Source organism: Maylandia zebra, linkage group LG11, assembly GCF_041146795.1.
Source record: "Maylandia zebra isolate NMK-2024a linkage group LG11, Mzebra_GT3a, whole genome shotgun sequence".
NCBI lineage: Eukaryota > Metazoa > Chordata > Actinopteri > Cichliformes > Cichlidae > Maylandia > Maylandia zebra.
In genome coordinates, this window is record NC_135177.1 from 30,475,142 (window position 1) to 30,493,769 (window position 18,628).

The window sequence follows — 18,628 nt, forward strand, 5'->3', positions numbered from 1 at the left end:
CACCATGACAAGACAAAAAGGTTAATGTGATGTTGTTGTGTGTGTGACTACACTAACAGGGAAAAAAAAGGCAAAAGGTCAGTGTTAAAGTGCAAACATGAAGACAGGCATGGGAAAACCCTGAAAAGAAATTAGAGGGCTGACTGGGCTGCTCAAAGCTCATGTCACATGTGACCCTGATAAATGCCAACATGTCAGCGTGGAAATTTTAAACTTCACAAGTTGCCTCCAAAGAAGTCTATCTGCACATTTAGTTACACGTGCTTTAAGATTTGGAAAATGTGTACTTTTCTTAAGATCCTTACAAAATAGTTTAAAGTCGAACGTATGTTAAAACCCTACGTGTTCTCACTTTAAACATTTAATACGGTGTTTTTGTTCTGTTAACAGGAGCTAAAATATTCTATTGTTCATCTTGCTAAACCTTCAGGCAAAGAAACAATAACCTAAACAATAAGTGGTGGTAGTGTCCTCACCAAGCTCCGTTCTTTTCTCTGAATCCTGATCACTTTACAGCTATCCCTCACTGCCTGTTCAGAAGACACCACTGGCAAGTGTAATATATCTAAGCGCACGTAATAGTCAGATCATTCCTTAAAATAACTGACACATCAGGAACAAGCCAAGGGGCATGTCATACAAACCTCCCTCTACACCAAATCAGAGCTCAACATCAGACTCAACAGGTTCATCCCCATTTCTCTGAACAGTACAAAACTGTCATTGAGGAAAAGTGGAAGAACAAACTGATTAATGTTGGGCTCTAAGTCACCTGTGTCTCTAAAGACTGTAACAGGAACTTTCTGACCCTGATCAGCTAGTGGCTCATTGGCTTCTGTTATGTAAGGACCATGTCCTCGAGAATATCCCTCTGAAGTTAAGATGGGCAGAGACTGGGACACCAAAAAAAATTAGAAGTTGAGTCTGCACTGGTGTGACGTAAAAGACTACTTTCCCACCCATGGAAACGCCTATCACCAACTAGCTCTTAGTCTTAACCCTAGGCTTCATGCGTTGTATTAGGTGCGTGTTAAACGTACTTGCCCTGGTTAAACTCCAGCCCTTGCGTCTCAGTTACACTTCCGTGTACGTAATACACAAAGGCGTAATCTTGTGATGAACAAAAAAAGACTAAAAACAATCCAGCAGCACCTGGGTGGACTGTGTCACTAATGCCTACAGGGTGGGTAATCCAAAAAAGCACCAGGTTAAATAGCTTTACAACAGCCTAACCATGTAGTGTCATCACTAAACCTTTGTCTGTCACAACAATTCCACCAAGCATGGAAATGCTGATACTCAGCGAACAGGCCCGAGGACAAGTAACAGTTATTCTTAAAAAAACAAACAAACTACCAACTGGTGTTGAGGGCCCTCCTGTAACGTAATGCTAAGAAACTAAGGAGAAGGCCTCATTTTGTTACATGTGACTCCACCTTCAACAAAAGAGTAAGAGCCTGCAAGTATAATAAGCATTAACTGTTTTATTTAGATAAGATGAACAGAAAAGTCAGTAAATCAGTGCTGCGATGGATGCATGGATGAGAAGAAAGTCAATGTCCATCAGTTCAGGAGCCTGCCTGCCACATGGAGGGGAGCAAAGAGGGAGGTCAGGTCAGTCTTTTATATCCTTGAGGCCACAATCAGCCCTTTGTGGCAACGAGCTTGGTTGTCTCAGCTCGACCCCACAAACCAAACCTGTATTAATGACGACCGATTATACACATTTCCAACACCATATTTCTATTCTTGGACTCCACTACAGTAGATTTTCTGATTCACAGTTCAAAATAATCCATATTTATCTTACACTAGACCTTTGATTCATCCACTCACCCTTCTCCCCCACATTTATGCATTCTTCTGATTGGCTGCCCCTCGTAAAGAAAAGATTTAAACTGCAAGTGGGTGGAGCCTTTGTTCACACACAGCCATCTGCCTGAGACGACCTTACAATCTTTCGATGATATCCCACTGACACAAGTAGAAAAAATTATCTGAAAGGGAGTGTTTAGAGTAGCTCAAGCCTGAGCTTTTGGTTCACAGGGAATACTTCTGCTTATGGTGAACTCAATCATCATTCACCTCATTTTCAGCTCAGGGGAAAGTATGGGGAGCGTTTCTGTGCATATAATTGAGACACTTTGGTTTCGTCACCATGCTTCGATTTCAAATTTAATTATATTTGCAGTTTATGTGGAAAATAAACAATTTTAAAACAGTCGAATCTAAACTCAGACACGTCACATACACAATCTCAAAATTACAACATAGTTCTAAACAAATACAGGAGCACATGTCAGACTATTTATTTAGCTTTAGCATTTCCACACTTGTTTTCACTGTTGCGCCACGCAGAACTTCTTCCTGCATAGTATACAGAACGTCATTAACAGTAACAAGTTCACTTTTACGAGTTGTTTAATAGAGCAGGTTTCAGATGCACGCAGTTAGTGTACGCAATTTGCTTTTGTGACAGACGCATTTTCAGCTTTTAGTGAAAAAAAGAACATAATTTTATACCTTTCACCACCCTTAACAAAAACATTGCCAACATAACAGTGCTCTTTATATGTAATACATGAGTTCAAAAGGTGCCGTGTCCTTCAGAAAGGGAAAACACAGATGTATATTTACAAAGCTAATATACACTAACTATGACATTCAAAGTCTCTCTTTGACCACAAACACTGGCAATGGAGTGCAGCAGTGGCAGCTAGCTTACAAACAGCTCACACCAATTTGGTTCAAAATGAGTCAAGGGCGAGTCAAACTCCTTTCAACACATTCTCTTTTTGTTCTTCACACTCCTTTGACCAGGACCACAGTTTGCCCGGGTTCAGGCTTCTGGGAAAGGCTGTCTGTGTTTTTGGTGTTGTCGGCTCGTGGGCGTCGCAGGTTCAGAAAGCTGAAGCGTGCTTCCAGGCTGAAGCTCTTCTTGGTGCTGGATGTCAAGCTGATGTTGTTGTTGCCATTGCTGGTTGGAGCATTGTCTAGATTTCCCTCTGAACCTTCAGCCCGGTCACCTGAGGCAAAGGAGGAGGTGGTCAGTGAACATGAAATGTTTTGTTCTTTAACATAATTTTTAAAAGAAGGCAATTTTTTTTTTAAACCAACAAAGTGCTGATTAAATGTGTCCTTTTATAGAAAATATTGCTCTCTGTTGCAAAGCGTGTTAAAGTAAGTTTGTTCATTTTAAAACCTTTTCTCTAAGACAAATAACAGGAAAAATTTGACCGAAAGCTGGACAGATACATTAACAAATCTCCAAAATTTTTATTAAGGGTCACTAAAGTTATGTGAATCATTTCCTCTCTGCAGGACGATATGCAGATGAATATTTTTTCTGCAGGTGAGGCACTCGCCTCGCTGTCACTTTGACTAATAGTCATGTTGGCTTGAGCAGGTGTGAGCCACGCAGGGAGGAGGAGACTGTGTGTTACCAACAATAGATTCTTAAATATCATCCATCACACTTCCATTTAACTTTCACTGCCTTCTGTGTGCAAATACACACAAATGGAGTCATCCATGATGAAACAAACCTTTCGTTGCCGTCTGAGTTTTTCCTTATCTGAATGATGTTTGTTTTTTTTGTTTTTTTAAATATATCTACAGTGGAGTTAGGTTATCGACACTGGGTCAAATTAGCATTTTCTCCATTAACAGGCTCAGTTATCGCATATTACCATATCAATGACCACTTTTGAATTTTAAACGGGGAAATTGAAAGCTGGAGGGACCTTCTGATATCAGCAGGAGCTGATTTATGATGGTGCATCAGTGCATTATGGGTTTGCATCTTCAGTTTCTGCAAGCTTCATGGGGTTAAACCGGATTTTCTCTCTCATCACTCACCTCTCTCTATATCACATTCAGGTGATGAAGCGCCGCTGCACTCGCTGCGAGGCCCGAGCACCGGCGAGATTAGGCCGAAGTCAGACAGCGACACGGTGCTGGGAAGGTCAAGACTGCAGGGCCTGGACAGAGGAGCCGGGGAGGACGCGGAGGAGGAGGTGGATGGAGTGGGGGACGGGGAGGCAGAGGAGGAGGACATGTAGGAGGAAGACGAGGAGGAGCTGGCGAAGGGGCAGGGTGACAGCTCCTCTTGCGGGCTGCTGGGAGACGAACCCAGGCTGCAGGTGGAATGCGTCTCAGAGTCTTCAGACATGATGCCGCCTCCTCCGCACGGGTCGTCATCAAAACACACTGATGCCACTGTAGCAGAGGGAGGGGAATAGAAGAGTGGGAGGGAGGCAGAGGCACAAGAAGGCAATTAGCAAAAAAAAAAAAAAAAAAAAGAGAAAGGAATGAAGAAGAGATGCCGGTGAAAGGACAGATGAAAGAAGGGCGAGATGAGAATAGGGAGGTTTTTATAAGATGGAAGGAAGAAAATGACAAGGGTAAAGGAGAAAGAGTTGTGGAACAGAGGGTGGAAAAATGGAAGGAGAATGATGATAAAGTCAGAAAAAGGTATGGAGGAATTATGACAAGGAAGGAAGAAGGGAAAGGTGGAGAAGTGTGTGTGTGTGTGTGTGTGTGTGTGTGTGTGTGTGTGTGAACAGATATAAATAGAAGTGAGAGGACTCATCTGTCACATCATATTCACACAAAGTGTTACATCTTCCTAACATAAATCAAATTACATGAATGCAAAATTAGTAAACTTTCATTTCAGCCACGCATCAGTGTCTCTCTGGACTGAACTGCTGTTACTATGGTAACACCATTAAAAGTACTGAAGAGTTAAAATTTATATTTCCTATGCCGCCTCCTAATATCTTGTTTTGTCCCATCATCGGTCTCAAACCCCCCCAAACTGCTTTTTGTCAAACAATTTATGTAATTTATTACTGCAGCAGAACAGAGTGTGAGTTTGGCATCAAAGCTGCGAGCTTATCACCTTCTCAAAATATGTAACACATGAAATCGATGAGTCTATACATCTCCCTAGAGCGTACGGATAAAACTAGGGTGGTGGCAGGGTTATAATACCAGGCTGCGGCACTGACATTATCACACAGAGAGACGGGTGAGATTTCACAGCTCGAATAAACCTCCACATTGAGAGGCTGTGTTTAGTATATGACTCAGTGAAGCATTAGCTGCCTGCCCAACCTAGCTCCAGGTTTTACTTAATTCAGATTATAGCTGCCTAAGATTGAACAACCTAGCAAATAATAACATGCAACAATTAATTTGCTGTTGATTGACAACCTGTGAGGCCTATTTTAAGGGTTGGAATAACTTTCCATCCTTGCTCACATATGAAATTTGCTATTGTGCATTGCTTAGAGCTAACAGTTGGTCTCTAATGGCCAGTCTCCTGGCAATAGGAGGTTTACTGACTGCATAGGTAACTACACACAACTGGTAACCTTCTAATTCAGTTGTATAGACAACCCTCTGATATATTTACCAGCCCCTAATATGGCAATCAGCATCATTCTTCCCTCTAGTAGCTCATCTAAAAATTAAAGGTTTAACTGAAGACCTACAAATCACTAAATTTATTGACCTTCTGTGGTCTCACTGCATCACTGCTGGTCTCCTCTGTGTGGATGGATCTTTAGAGTAAGAGTTAGATTTTGCTAAATAGACAGTTATTGCATCCCACAGATACCCTCTGACAGAGCATGCTTATTAACACATAAGAGGTGTGATTTCCTTGTCTGCCATGTTTTCAAAGTTTCTCAGTTGTCTTTAACACTAAGTGCTGCTAAATGGCAACAAGACTGCAACGAAATCTCATTACAGCAATCGCTGACATTTAGAGAGGCACCAAAGTGAGCAGCTGATGCTGCACGGATCGACAGAGCAAAAACATGGAAACGTTTAACCTTTACTAATTAGCCTTTGAATCATCTGAAGTGTCCAGAGAATCATTTGAGTCGTGCTGAAGTGTGCAGAGACATGCAGTTCAACATTTGCAGTGAGTCCACATAACCAGCATCTTTGACAGACTCATGAGATGAAGTGAAGGACAAGAAGACCGTTTTTGTACTCACTGGACACTCCGTCAGAGTCCATCTTAAAGTTGGAGATGTCGTCCCCAGAAATGCTGCTCCCCTCTGCGCCAACGCCGCGTCCCCGGGGGCCCATGGCAGAGGTACGCCGTCGCTCATGGATCTCATCGGAAATCATCTCCAGGTTCTTGAGAGCTGTCTTGTATTCGCCTTTTGCCTGAAACAGCTTGACCTGCCTCTCATCCACAGTCTTCTTCAGGTTCTGGGGGGAAAATAAACAGGTGATTTTGGGTCAGTCTACAGAAAGACGAAAATTTGGAGTGTTGTTTCTCTGTGCTAAGGAAGGTCTGACAATTCAGATCTTTGATGCTCAGAGGTGGAAGCTTTGTATTCTGCTGTCGACTAGAATTAGAGCTGACTACAGCTGCTGTCCCCTCCAAAGGAGAGAAACACAAACATTTTAGAACCACCTCATGAAAGTTTAATATATTTAAATGCAAAAATGTAGTTTCCTCCATGTCCTGCAGAAGACACTGCATCAGTAATGTTGATTTTTGTCTCATGCTAATTAGATGGCATAAAACAAAGCATGATGCACTTTCTCTCTAACAATGCTAACAGCTGTGGTTTCTAATCAAGTTTGGGAATAAACAGCTTTAATCTGATTAAACCCTCAAGCACGGGTTGATCTACATTCAATTAAAAAGAAGAAAAAGTCACTGCAGTTTCTGGTCAAGCTGTTTAACCCTGTATTAGGATCTGACAGTGTCTAAAGAAACAATAAAACAGAACAGAGGTGGTAAGTGGTTTGTAAAAGCACAACAGTGGGTCACATACCTCTAGCTGCAGATAGTACTTCGCCTTCATCTCAAAGTAGGGCCTGTGAAGGAGGAGGAGGAGCAGAGGTCAGGACAGACAGAACGTGGGGGGAAAAACAGACTAACCTAGAAAAGACCGGTACCCACATCATCACCATGGCAACCCAGCAAAGGAAAGGGAGATAAAGGGGGCTGTGATGTTGGATGAGCGAACGATGCAAAATGGATTAACACCCTGCTGAGGCAACACACGGCAAGGCTGCAGCTGATAATTCAGTTAGAAGATTCCAGCTTTAATAATCGGAGCTGGGACTTCACTGATCGAGCAACAACGAGTAGATCGTGTGACAAGAAAGACATTGTTTTAAACTCTACCAAAAAAGATTGCAGCAGCTCTTTTTGGTGCCGTTTAGGGTAAACATCAACAACAGAGCAAATATCAACCTTTATTTTTTATGCGTATGCTCATTTTGATAGGTACTCAGATTCTTGAAATAGTAAGTAAAATGATTACATAAAATATTGTCAGCATGTATTAGAGAAAAATAACTTATACTGAGTGAAAGTGCAAATGGTGGAGAACTAAATGCACAAGCCTGCCTTTGTGTTAGTAATGAGTTAAGTGGAGTATCTGTATTTGAGTTCCTCTGTAATTCTGCACCGTTCCTGCTGCGAGTTACAGTATGCACATTGTGATAAACGGGGAAACGTTGTAGACTATTGTCTTTAATTCTGGGAATTAGCCACTGATAAAGCCCCATGCTATCTTTTGATAAACTGTGGAATGTAAAGCACCAAACACAGATCATGGATTTCATAGCCAGTATGCCCAAGAGAAACAATTACAGCAAGCAAAGTTTCAGTGTTCACGTGGGAACCAGATAATTGTTTTGGGAAACTCGACTGAATGTAAATCTGATGGTTCTGTCTTGTAAGCAAACTCTGGATCTAAAATTCAACAAGTACTTGTGTCTGTCAAGCAAAATGGATGAGAGATGGTGAGAGTTTACTCTCTTTTCTTCCTTCTTTGGTGATTTTTGAGTAGTTGTTGCTGCCTATTCAGTCATAAATAGGGAGGGTGAATGGGACAAAAGGTTTATAACAGTTACAAAAAACCCCAATAAAACAGTTGTGAAACTTTTGGAATTACCAGAAATTCATCTAAACCTAAATTACAGACAAACAGAGACTAGAAAAAGTTAAGTGAAACTATGTGCTAGCGATTTCTCTAACAAATACTTCACTGCAATTCAAACATTGATTTGATGAGAAAGGAAGTGTGGCTTACAAAAGGTACACTTCCCCACAAAAAGTACAAAAACTGCTCTTGGTAGTAGATGGTCCTTCCTGTTCTAGATCTTTGTGCAGAAGAAGATGCCTCAAATGCAAATTCACATATTGCAGAATTGAATGAAATACAGTGAGAGAGAGAGTGGGAGTTGGAGGCTGACACAGACAAAAACAGCCTCTCTGAATGATAAGATATGAGACTTAAGGGGGAGCTTATGCAACTTTGCAATTCTTCAACTAAAGTTTTATTTGAGGTTGAAGCCTCGAAGCTCAAATGTACTTTTTCCTACGCAGCAAACTAAACTCCAAAGGTGTTTGCAGCATGTTAGTATAAGCAGCAGCTCTCATCTGTGTGGTTTTAATGGCAGAGAATTTAAGTTTGTAAGGCTCATATGTATCATTGGATGAAATTAAGTAATTTTTTGAAGGTAAATAAAAACTTGTGTTTAAAAGGTTTTTTTCATTTGCAAAAACCTGAAAAGGCCTTTTTTACAATTTTCTTGGATACCCTTAAGTTATGAGGTATATGTGTTATGAGGCAGTTCTAGTATATTAAGGGCAAATTACTTCTATCGATTGCATTTTTCAGTAATAGATATTTTGAATGTAACATTCACATTAAAATGTGTGGAGCTTAACTCTGTTGGATCATTTGTAATTTTTTTCCCCTTCATATTTTGAACTGAAGCTAAACAGCCATCTGCCAAACTGCAGCACTGGTTTAAAAAATAAATAAATAAATCTTTCCCCTTGAGAAATTATTTCGTTTTAGGGTAAAATAAGGGGGATTTCTGGCCATTCTGAGCAACATTTCAATCATTCCATATTGCCAGCTGCAACCTTTATCATGTGATACCATAGAACCCATGACTGTGCTACATTTAGCCAGACTTCCCCTTTAACACCTGACTTTTGTATTAATATTAAAAGAAACACATTCAGTGCGGCTGGAAATGAAAGTTTCTCTACGTCACAGAGTTTCTGCATGGAAAGAAGTGTAACCTGCCAGTGATGCTTTTACAGAAAACTGAAGCAAAACAAAGCAGGTTTGAACAGCTGCGTTTGGAGGAGCAGATCTGTTGTTATTACATAATTTCCATTGTTTAATTTGAGGTTCTATATGCAAGATATTTCAACTCATCAAACACTAAAATAGCAGCTACAGTCTCGTGTTGTGGTTCTGTTTTCCACATGGCATACATGACAACTGACTGCAGAAAATCTGCCCAATATCTTGAAAGTTTTAGTTCTCTAGTGTGACCATAAGTGAGACTCTATGGTCATGACTAAAAAAAAACAAAAACAGGATGCTGAACATTTGGCTCACACAGTCTGCTTTAGAATTTGTTTGTTATATGGTTTTCATATGTACTCATTTTCAGTCATATCAACTATAATAACAGGAAATTAACCAGGCATATCATTATTTTCTGCCTTATTTGTCAAGTAGCCTATATTTGACAAAGCATATTAAAACTGGAAGTATGGCCACCCCTACGAAAAAATTCTGGACGCGTCCCTGCATCTAATTTTTGCTCACGAATCTGTTAGGTTCATGCACAATGGGCAAAACGATAAAATGCGATAATTTTTCTTTCAATTGAAGTTAATTTGTTTGATTTGTAAATGTGTTAAAAAGTTTTGAGATCACTTATTTGACAAATAATTTCAGAAGCAAAAAAAAAAAAAAAAAAAAAAAAAAATGAATGTAGCAATATATTATTGCCTTTTTCACCCCAAACAGTGGCTCTAAAACTCCCCAAACAGAAGTAGATAAGTTAAGGTGCCATTAAATTCTGCTCAGCTCTTACTTTGACTTGTTGATGGTGCGTTTGAGTTTTTTCTCCAGCTGCTTCATGCGTCCAGTCGCTGCTGTGTATTTTGCTGCTGTCTCTTTATGGACCAGCTCACTTTTCGTCTTTGTGTGCTCTGCCTCCATAACCTGCAACAGCCAATCAGAATTCAGTGTCATCCAATATTTCGGTTCAGTACCTTAGAAATGGTCCACGAACCCTGTTTTTTTTCTTCCACATTTTATGAAATATTTGCATAAATGAAAAATACAAAAAAAGATTTTGCAGGTCGCAGCGCTCCATAATCAGTGGGCATCATAACTGGTGTAGATGGACCATTAACAATAAGTTAATTTAGTTTAAGTGTTATTTTTCCTGTTGACAGAAAACTAGCAAATAAACCCAAAATAATATTCAGTTTTTGAAGAAGAGATTCCCACTTTTCCCCCTCCTCACCCGCTGGGTGGCATGGTTCAGCATCTCCTGCCAGGCGGAGTCAAACTGCCGGCTGTCCTCCTCCAGGAGCCTCTGCTCGGCCAGGGAGATGGTTTCCTTTGCTGCCTGCAGAACCTCAGTGGCTCTCTGAAAGTCCTGGGTGGCCTTCTGGGCCTCCAGCTGGGCCTGGGAGATGGAAAGATTGGATACAGTTTTTAAATTCTTGTTTTTTGGTTTCAACTGACTTTAGCAGATTTTAAGGTTTTATTGACACAGTTTTCATGTTCTCTGAGCAACTCTTACAATTACCCATGTCCTATAAATGTTTTCTTGGTGCCATAATAAACTTGTGCTTGTTGCTTCCTGAGGAAAACAATCAACATACATTGCCTCTATGGCTACAGAGCTTTACAACTGCCCTGTTGCCAGTAAGAGCTAGAAGCACCCAGGCCAGTCAAGTCAGGGGTCAAACAAGTTGATCACCTGGTGGCAATATTAACTTCATTTACAAAACACACTACATTTCTATGTGTGTTTGTTAGCAGCTTTAATTTAATAATAAACATAATATTGATTTAGAAAAATTATTGAGTTACGAAACTTCAGCTGTAACACAAGCACTCGTCTGTTTCAAAAAAAGTTACCAATTTGTTTTCTTCTCTTCAGCAACAGCTGTAACTACCAGGCCCTTTAGATTTTTAAGATGTGTTTTTGTTGAGTTAAAATCAGGAGAACCTAATTTTAAAATAAAATAAACCTTTAGTTCTTCTGAATTTCTAAAGTATTGTAATTTCATATAAACACCAATCTATTTACACTGTTTAAAAAAAAAAAAAAAAAGAAATCTCAGACTTTTAAACACCAATTTTTTTTTTTTTAAGAGAAAATGTGTTTGTTATCTTTTAGTTAGTTTTGCAGGGTTTGTATAAAAGTACCTTAAGGCAACTGCTGATGTAATTTGACGCTATAGAAGTAAAATTCAATTGAATGTGAGAAGTGGCAAGATGACCACTAAGCACTAAGCCCCTCCCCAGTCCCAAAAAAAACCAACTTAAATACAGTCAAATGTGTCCAAGAAAGAAAAACAATGTAGAAAAAGAAGAACCCCAAAGAATACCTTCAGCCTACACCTAGCAGCAATTATTAAAAACAAGCTTTGAGGCATATCTGATGTTTTGTGCATTGCTTCATATTTTATGTGTAAAAAAATAATAGTAACTAACTCCAACAACAACACAGCTCTCTGTTGCGTCGGAAACACCATTTGCGTAATCCAGGCAAAGTTGTACAGCTGAGACTACAAACTGCTGTTACAAACAAGATAAGACTGTTACCATGTTCACAGTGTGCATGAGTGTGAATCCACAATCGGTGCAACATGTGCTTCTTGTGGATAAACGCTGCAGTGGTTTGACAAGGTCTGTGTGTCACATTAAATCAGTTCATGTGACTGGTGAAGGCACACAGGAGCCGAGCTGGACACTAGACAGCACATCAGTTATCACTGTCAGCAGTAAATGTTTAGTTTTATGTTAGAAACTCAGAGCAGTGAACATCTTTACCAGTGTCCTTCAATCTGTTTCGCATCCTGCTGAGAGAATTTTTGGAAATTCTTCTGAAAATTATTCCCAATAATATAAATTTATTATCATATTTTATTATTTAAAAGGATTTCTCATCTAAAATGCAGTGAAGTGAGCACATACAAATCAGTTAGCTGACCAAACAACCAACAGATATTCAGTTTATTGTTATAGAAGACTGAGCAAAAGATAGTATCGATACATTTTAAAAATTGGAAGAAAAACTGTAAAATCAGCCGGATCATAAAAATAATACTGAGTTCATGTATTCAGAAATATCAGTCTCTACCTGTGAATAAAACTGATGTATGAACAGTCTACATAATTTTCTGTGTCAATGGACAGAAGTTTGAGACATTTTGACTCTAATCTGGTGAGGCTGAAAGCCCGTCTGTGTCCTCTGCTTTCTGCCGGTCTTATCAGCTGCTGTCAGCTCTGCCTGAACACATCAGCAGCAGCAGCATTTAACTCAGTGCTATGCAGGCCAATAAAAGCTATACAGAGAGACAATAAAGGCTCAGAGCTGCTGCAGCCTTGACACTGCAACACTCCATTTCTCTCCAGCTAGTTTATCTACACAACAGCTACATGAGGGATGCCACTGTTTGAGCAAGAGATACAGAAACATGACACACACAAGATGAATCCTTTTTAAGGGAACGCCTGAAAAGTCCACATTTCATGGATGAAATGTTGAAAGCAGACTTTCAGACACTTTTGAAGGACATACTCTTTTATCCTTGAGCCATTTGGGTACATAAAAACACTAACATAAAATACAAAATGCAGACCCCTTGGCTACAAATCTGACTATGGACGATTTTTTAATGGTAACTTTACAATGGCCTCGTTACCTTTAAAGGATTTGTCTACTGCTCCGTTGTTATTAGGGAAAGTCAAGGAGACGCCTCAAAATGATCTGTAGGGTACTAAATCCACCTTAAACTAAATAATTTCAAATCAGTGTGAAATTTCACTGTCACTCAATGCTGCACTGATATTTAAGATATATTAATAAAATAGAAAAAATAAAAAAAATACTGTGTCTGCTACTTTAGAACGCTCCAAATAAATGTCCCACCCGTCTGTCCTGAAACAAAGTCTTCGAAAATGACTAGAACACCCAGATTAGTGTTACTTTGTTAGGCTCAGAGTGTTTGACTGAACGAAGTATTAATAACGTCGTATTTAAAACTCTTTGGTTGCATTAAAACCACACCAGAAAAAGGAAGTGACAAAACCAAAGAGTACAAGTTTGCCAAAGAAGATGCACACCCATCGAGTTAGAGTGTGCACTCAGCTAATCTTCTCATATGAAAGTTCAAGCTGACAGCACTCTAATCCAGAATAAGAAGTTTCTGAATAACTGTAAGAGTGCATGGTGTGCATATGAAGTACAGTATGTAATGTGAATGTTATGAGTCACCACTGATGTGCTGCAGTACTCCCTTCATCGCTCTGAGACAGAAATAAGAAGCACTGCTTACCTTGTCATTTTTTCTTAAGTTTTGAAAGAAATGCTCAGATTAATAAGAAGAGCTCAGCATGAAGACGCAAATGTAAAACGCTGCAGAACGACAGATCCCTCAGAAAGAAAACATTCAGCTGAAAACGCTTTGCTGAATATAAGATCAGCTGTTGTTTCCACTGACCCAGTTTATATCAACTTAGTTGCTGTACAAACTTTGTTGCAAGTCTATATTTCACCCATAGGCTGTATATAAAAGACAGCTGCTGTGAAGTCACACTTTATCTTCACTTTAACAGGAACCACAATGTACAACATAAACAAAATGCTGTACTCGTAATGACTGGAAACTCGCAGCTGAGCCGTTCTTCCAACACAAGACAACTGTATCCAGAGGACACGCCCACTGCAAGCAAAAAGACACTGCAGATCAGAAAGATACGACAATCTTTTAAGTGAAAGTCTTTGGTTGCACTCAAAGAGACTGCACGTAAAATAAGCTAAATGAGCCAAGTGTTGAAGTTAAAAAGCTGTGGACAGAAATTTGTGTTTCTGTGAAACACAGTAAATATAGGTCAGTCTGAAAGTCAGTAAAGCCAGTTGCGTATACCCAAGACAATCTTTTCTTAAGACAACAATGCCTTACCGTGCTGACTGTCTTTAAACACCTGATTGTTTGCCTAGGATTATTCCACAGCCACACTTATATTTAATAATATATATGAACATTTGTTTATTGTTTCCTTTAAATTGTCTTAATGATGAAGTTCACTGAAAAATTCCAGGAATCTGTTAGCTTTCAGAGTTTAACTCACAAACACAGCATCTGTCTTGCCTCAGCTTTCTCAGTCAAACTCTAGTCTGCAAACACTCTGACATCACCACATGCTCACTGTAATTTCATTATCGACGGTCATCAACATGCCACGACAGCAGAGTCCAAACAGCTTCTGCCTTGTTGCTGTCATGAGGTCAGCTTTGTGTTCGAGACTGTCTGAAGACTACAGAGAGCATGAGTTACAGTTATGTCTCTTACGTTGTCGTCTCTTGTGACATCAGTATTTAAATATTCAGATGATTTACCAGTTTGTTTTTGCTCATCCAGCAGAAAGGTCCTACTTTTGCAGCCACTCTGCTTGTCATCATAAGTTGATCCTGTTGTGTGTCTAAGGATCTTTATGAAACTCAATTTGCTAATGTATGCAAATTACATCTGCATTCAAGTCTTGCATAAGGTAAAAAGAAGCAGATATCTATAAACAGATATCTTGATGTAACAGATCTCTACAATCCAAAAGCAAACGACACTATTTTGTGGAGCTTTCTGATTTTCTTTTTTCATCAGGGACAAATGAAACCTGCAGCTTTGGCTGCTGCTGGTAACAATCCAAGTAGGGAGCAAATAATGCTTGGATTTACTTCTTTAAATTGATCTGCATTTGAACAGGAAGTCAGGAACCATACACTCTTGGTAAATTGCCAGGTAGACCAGTCGATGGGTTCCCATACTAGGAAGCATCTCAGTGGAGGATCAACTGATGACGAGAAGTTTAACACTAATAAAACACCACAAACAAACAAACAAACAAACAAACAAACAAACGTAAAAAGCCTGTATTTTTCTTGGCTGAGAATGGTTCTTTGAAGGGATTATGCAGTCTTGGTAATTATTCTAGGGAGAAGCCAAGACGTCTTTGGCTTTCCTCTTTGTAGGCAGGACAAAGGAAGATGCTCACTGTGGTAAAATGATTAAAAAAGGAAAATATTTACACAGAGACGATATTAGTATGCCAACATCAGCTGTCCGTCCATCTCTACCAAACAATCTCGATCTGTAGCTCATAGAAAAGACTGTTAGTAAAAAGCATCACTGTAAATATAGAATACGTCAACATTTGATTCCAGAAACATCACTGATGTTTTGTCCAGTTGCATCAACACATGTATTTCCACCATATGACACAATTAATGAGCAAATTTATGAAATCATACAGACTGTTTATTGGACCAGACTGCATCTTTCAAGCTGATGTTTGCATGCTCACTACTGCGAAACAGACAGCAGAACTGGGTTTCTGTAAATTTCACGGTCACAGTTTTTAGGTCTGAGTCAAACTTCACATTTGAGAAAAAGAATGCTAAAGTTGTCTCTCCATCTGTCACCTCCTCACCGATTATCACCTTTCAGCACCACTTTTTTTCTTTTCTCACGTTCCCTCACTACCACCTCCTCTGTTCTCACGTTGCCCACAAGAAACCCTTCAGGCACGTGCTCACTCCATCTCCATCTACCTCCTGCGCTCACCTCCCCATTCTGTCAGCACTACTCTCTGCTTGGTCTGCTTTAGTAAGAATTAAATCAGAAGGTCATTTTTGAAGCTGAAAAGGAACTAAAGATGCCATCTCAGTACACACCAAACTTAAAATCCAAAACTTCTCCTCATTCAGCTTCAACAGGGGATCGATAGACTCCTCTTCTCTGCAAATTGTTGTCAAAGCAAGAAATGTGTTCATGTTTTTAAATGGTTGAGTTTTCAAGAACATCTCAGACAGTCAAATCCCAACAAACAACAAAACATGTGACAACACAGAAATAAAGGCCTGTTTTTCTCCCTTTATCCAAGTTTTTCTTCCCTTTGCGGTGTCAACATGTCAACTACAAGCAAGTAAAACGCCAGTGCTGTCATCACCAAGCCAGAGTTCAAAGGCAACACTCATAAGCAACCAAGAGAGAGAAGGATGAAAGAGGGAGAGGGGAGTGCTTGGAAGAAAGGCAAAAGGTGAAGCAGAAAGCGGAGAAGAGATAAAACAAAGCAAAAACAAAACACCCTCATTAATATGCATGCTCTCACTGCTGAATGCTACAAAGCCAAAAGCATGTGTGCACCTGAACCAGCAAGTTACGCCCACATGAGTACAGTTAAACATTAAAAAAAAAAAGAACATTAGAGTGTTGCTCTCACTTCTATAAAATGCATGCATTTTATAACTGACTACTCTCTGATTACTGAGATAAGAGGTTGCCTTCAACCTTTATGCAGTCTATGACAACGCTTTGACAACTGCATGACAATAATAAATAACCTGAAGTGTCTCATTCCTCTAATTCTGGTCCGGTAGTTTTGGCGCCTTTGGCTATCCTTCCAGCATTTCTACCCATTTCTCTTTCTGCATCAGCCTCTTTCTCCCCCCCCCCATTGTTCTACCATTACTCCTTCCTGTCATTGCTATCCATTTGTCCCCTTCCATCTACATCCACTGAGCTCTCTCCCACCATCAGACCCTTTACCAAATCTTCAGCAATGGCTATCCTTCCTTTCTCTTCCAATCTGTCACTTCCTATAGTCAACTTAATCTCTCTTGCTAGCCACATTTAGGACTTTGTCTGCCTCTTTTTACGTCTTTCCCAACACACCATGCTTAATCCCCATCTCTCCTCACCCTGCACCTCTGCAAAAATCATCACTTATCTCTTCCTCTTTCTTCCAACCATTTGCTCTTCTACTTCATATTTTAATCACTCTTTAATCACTCCCTATGAAATGTTCAGAGATTCAAGCCTCCAGAGGGAATCCAACATGTAAGTAATGCAAGACTTCTGACAGATCTGTGATGTCATGTATGCCCCTCTGTTTGAGACAAGTGCAATTTGTTTTAACAGCTGCTTCAATTATCCAAGTCCCTTTTAAAATAAGAAAACTTGATTTACTTGTGATTACAAGGAAAATAATGAAAAAAAAAAGGATGAATGCAGGATCATGAGAAATGTAATCTTACCAAGACGACCCAAGTAAAATAGATGTTAAAAAAAAGAAATGGATGGAGCCCATTTGTGTGTGAGAATCTGTAAATCAGTCAAACTCCAACAGGTGAAGAACATAGAAGGATGAGAGGACATAGAGAAAGAACAAATGTGATCATCAGTCACAGTTGTCAAAGGACAAAGTTGTATAAAATGAGCCTTTATGATAAAGACTTTACACTGACCTTCACAGCAACCCACAGAAATTGAAAGTAAGACATGCCCAGATTTCACAGTCTGTTGAAATAACACATTTGCTCATGTTTAATGTGGGTGTTTGTTTCTTTACTTGAGCAGGAATATGCCTTTTAAAAACACATTCATGAGAAACATTGTAAGAGCAACACTTGTGTACCCAGACTAATGTAGGAGGAGATCCACACAAACCACAAATCAGTTTGTTTTCCATCCAAGAAAAAAGGTTTGGGAATGCACGAGACAGAATCTGTTTTCAAAGTGACCTGATTCAGCCAGCTTTCCAGGAAATCTGATTATTTTTATCTGTGCCGCTCCATCAAGCCTGGCAATTAATTTTCTCTAAAGGAGAAGCACAATCTGGGACAATGGCATCTATTAAAGATGCCGACTGAAGAGTGCAAGAATGCTGTAAACATGATATCCTTTATGTCTCTGTACGCCTGACTAACCTCAGCCATCTATCTGATGTTGCTGTTTATACCAGGAGAGGGGGAACGAACTGTGACTGGCCTAGATAAATGTGAGAGCTTTGGGGCTAAACGGATGACTTCAGCAGCAGGGAGGAAACCTAAGTCTCTGATGTCCACTTCACGGTCTGACACGTGCAATTTAACCCAGATATGAACAGGGGTAGATAGATGGCTGCTGTCGTGTGTTCAAAGGGACAAGTTTTAACCGGGGTTTGCTTTTTAGACAGATTTGTACCACCTGACAGGGCTAACAGTTAAGAGCTTCTTTTTTTTTTTAATACAGTTAAATAAATTTAATAAGTTTCTGCAACAAAGAATGATCCGCAAAAGTTGCTATGTTGATGAAAGCATCACTTCCTGCACTTCACACGGTGACAGGATGAAAGCAAGAATAGCTTAAAATCTCTCTCTATAAAAGTGTTGTTGTTTTTTTAAACAGTGGATTTCTTTGAAATTTGAACATAATTCAGAATATAATTATATATTTGGAATCTAGTATAAAACTCCACCCTGCCTGCACTCGCTTCTACTTACCTCTCTTGTGTACTCCCTTTTGCTTTGCATGGTTGACCCCAGGTATTTAAACTCACCTAATTTCACTACCTCTACTTTCATTTTTACTGGGTTACAGGCAGAGCCCATCCTGTGCAAGAAGAGAGCCTGATGGGTAATGCATTTGTGACAAGAGTCCAATGTTGTAGGGAAGAGAGGGACTGCTCCAAGTCTATTTATGTGAGCGAAGGTAATGTTAGCAGTGCATAGTGTCATCCCTCTGTGAAAGCGTGCCCACAGAAGTAACTACAGC

General features: G+C 39.7%; 1 protein-coding gene across 1 annotated transcript in view; it reads right to left on the reverse strand.

The window, feature by feature from the left end:
- Window positions 1-2,162: 2,162 nt before the first annotated feature.
- The window catches only part of sh3bp5b (SH3-domain binding protein 5b (BTK-associated)), a 30,667-nt gene continuing 14,201 nt past the window's right edge, over window positions 2,163-18,628 (reverse strand). The window contains exons 4-9 of the mRNA XM_004560127.4: window positions 10,324-10,488; window positions 9,886-10,016; window positions 6,804-6,846; window positions 6,009-6,228; window positions 3,859-4,218; window positions 2,163-3,026 (exon numbers count right to left, since the gene is read on the reverse strand). Coding sequence (XP_004560184.3) covers window positions 2,803-3,026; window positions 3,859-4,218; window positions 6,009-6,228; window positions 6,804-6,846; window positions 9,886-10,016; window positions 10,324-10,488 — 1,143 coding nt within the window. The 3' untranslated portion in view covers window positions 2,163-2,802. The remainder of the gene's footprint in view (window positions 3,027-3,858; window positions 4,219-6,008; window positions 6,229-6,803; window positions 6,847-9,885; window positions 10,017-10,323; window positions 10,489-18,628) is intronic.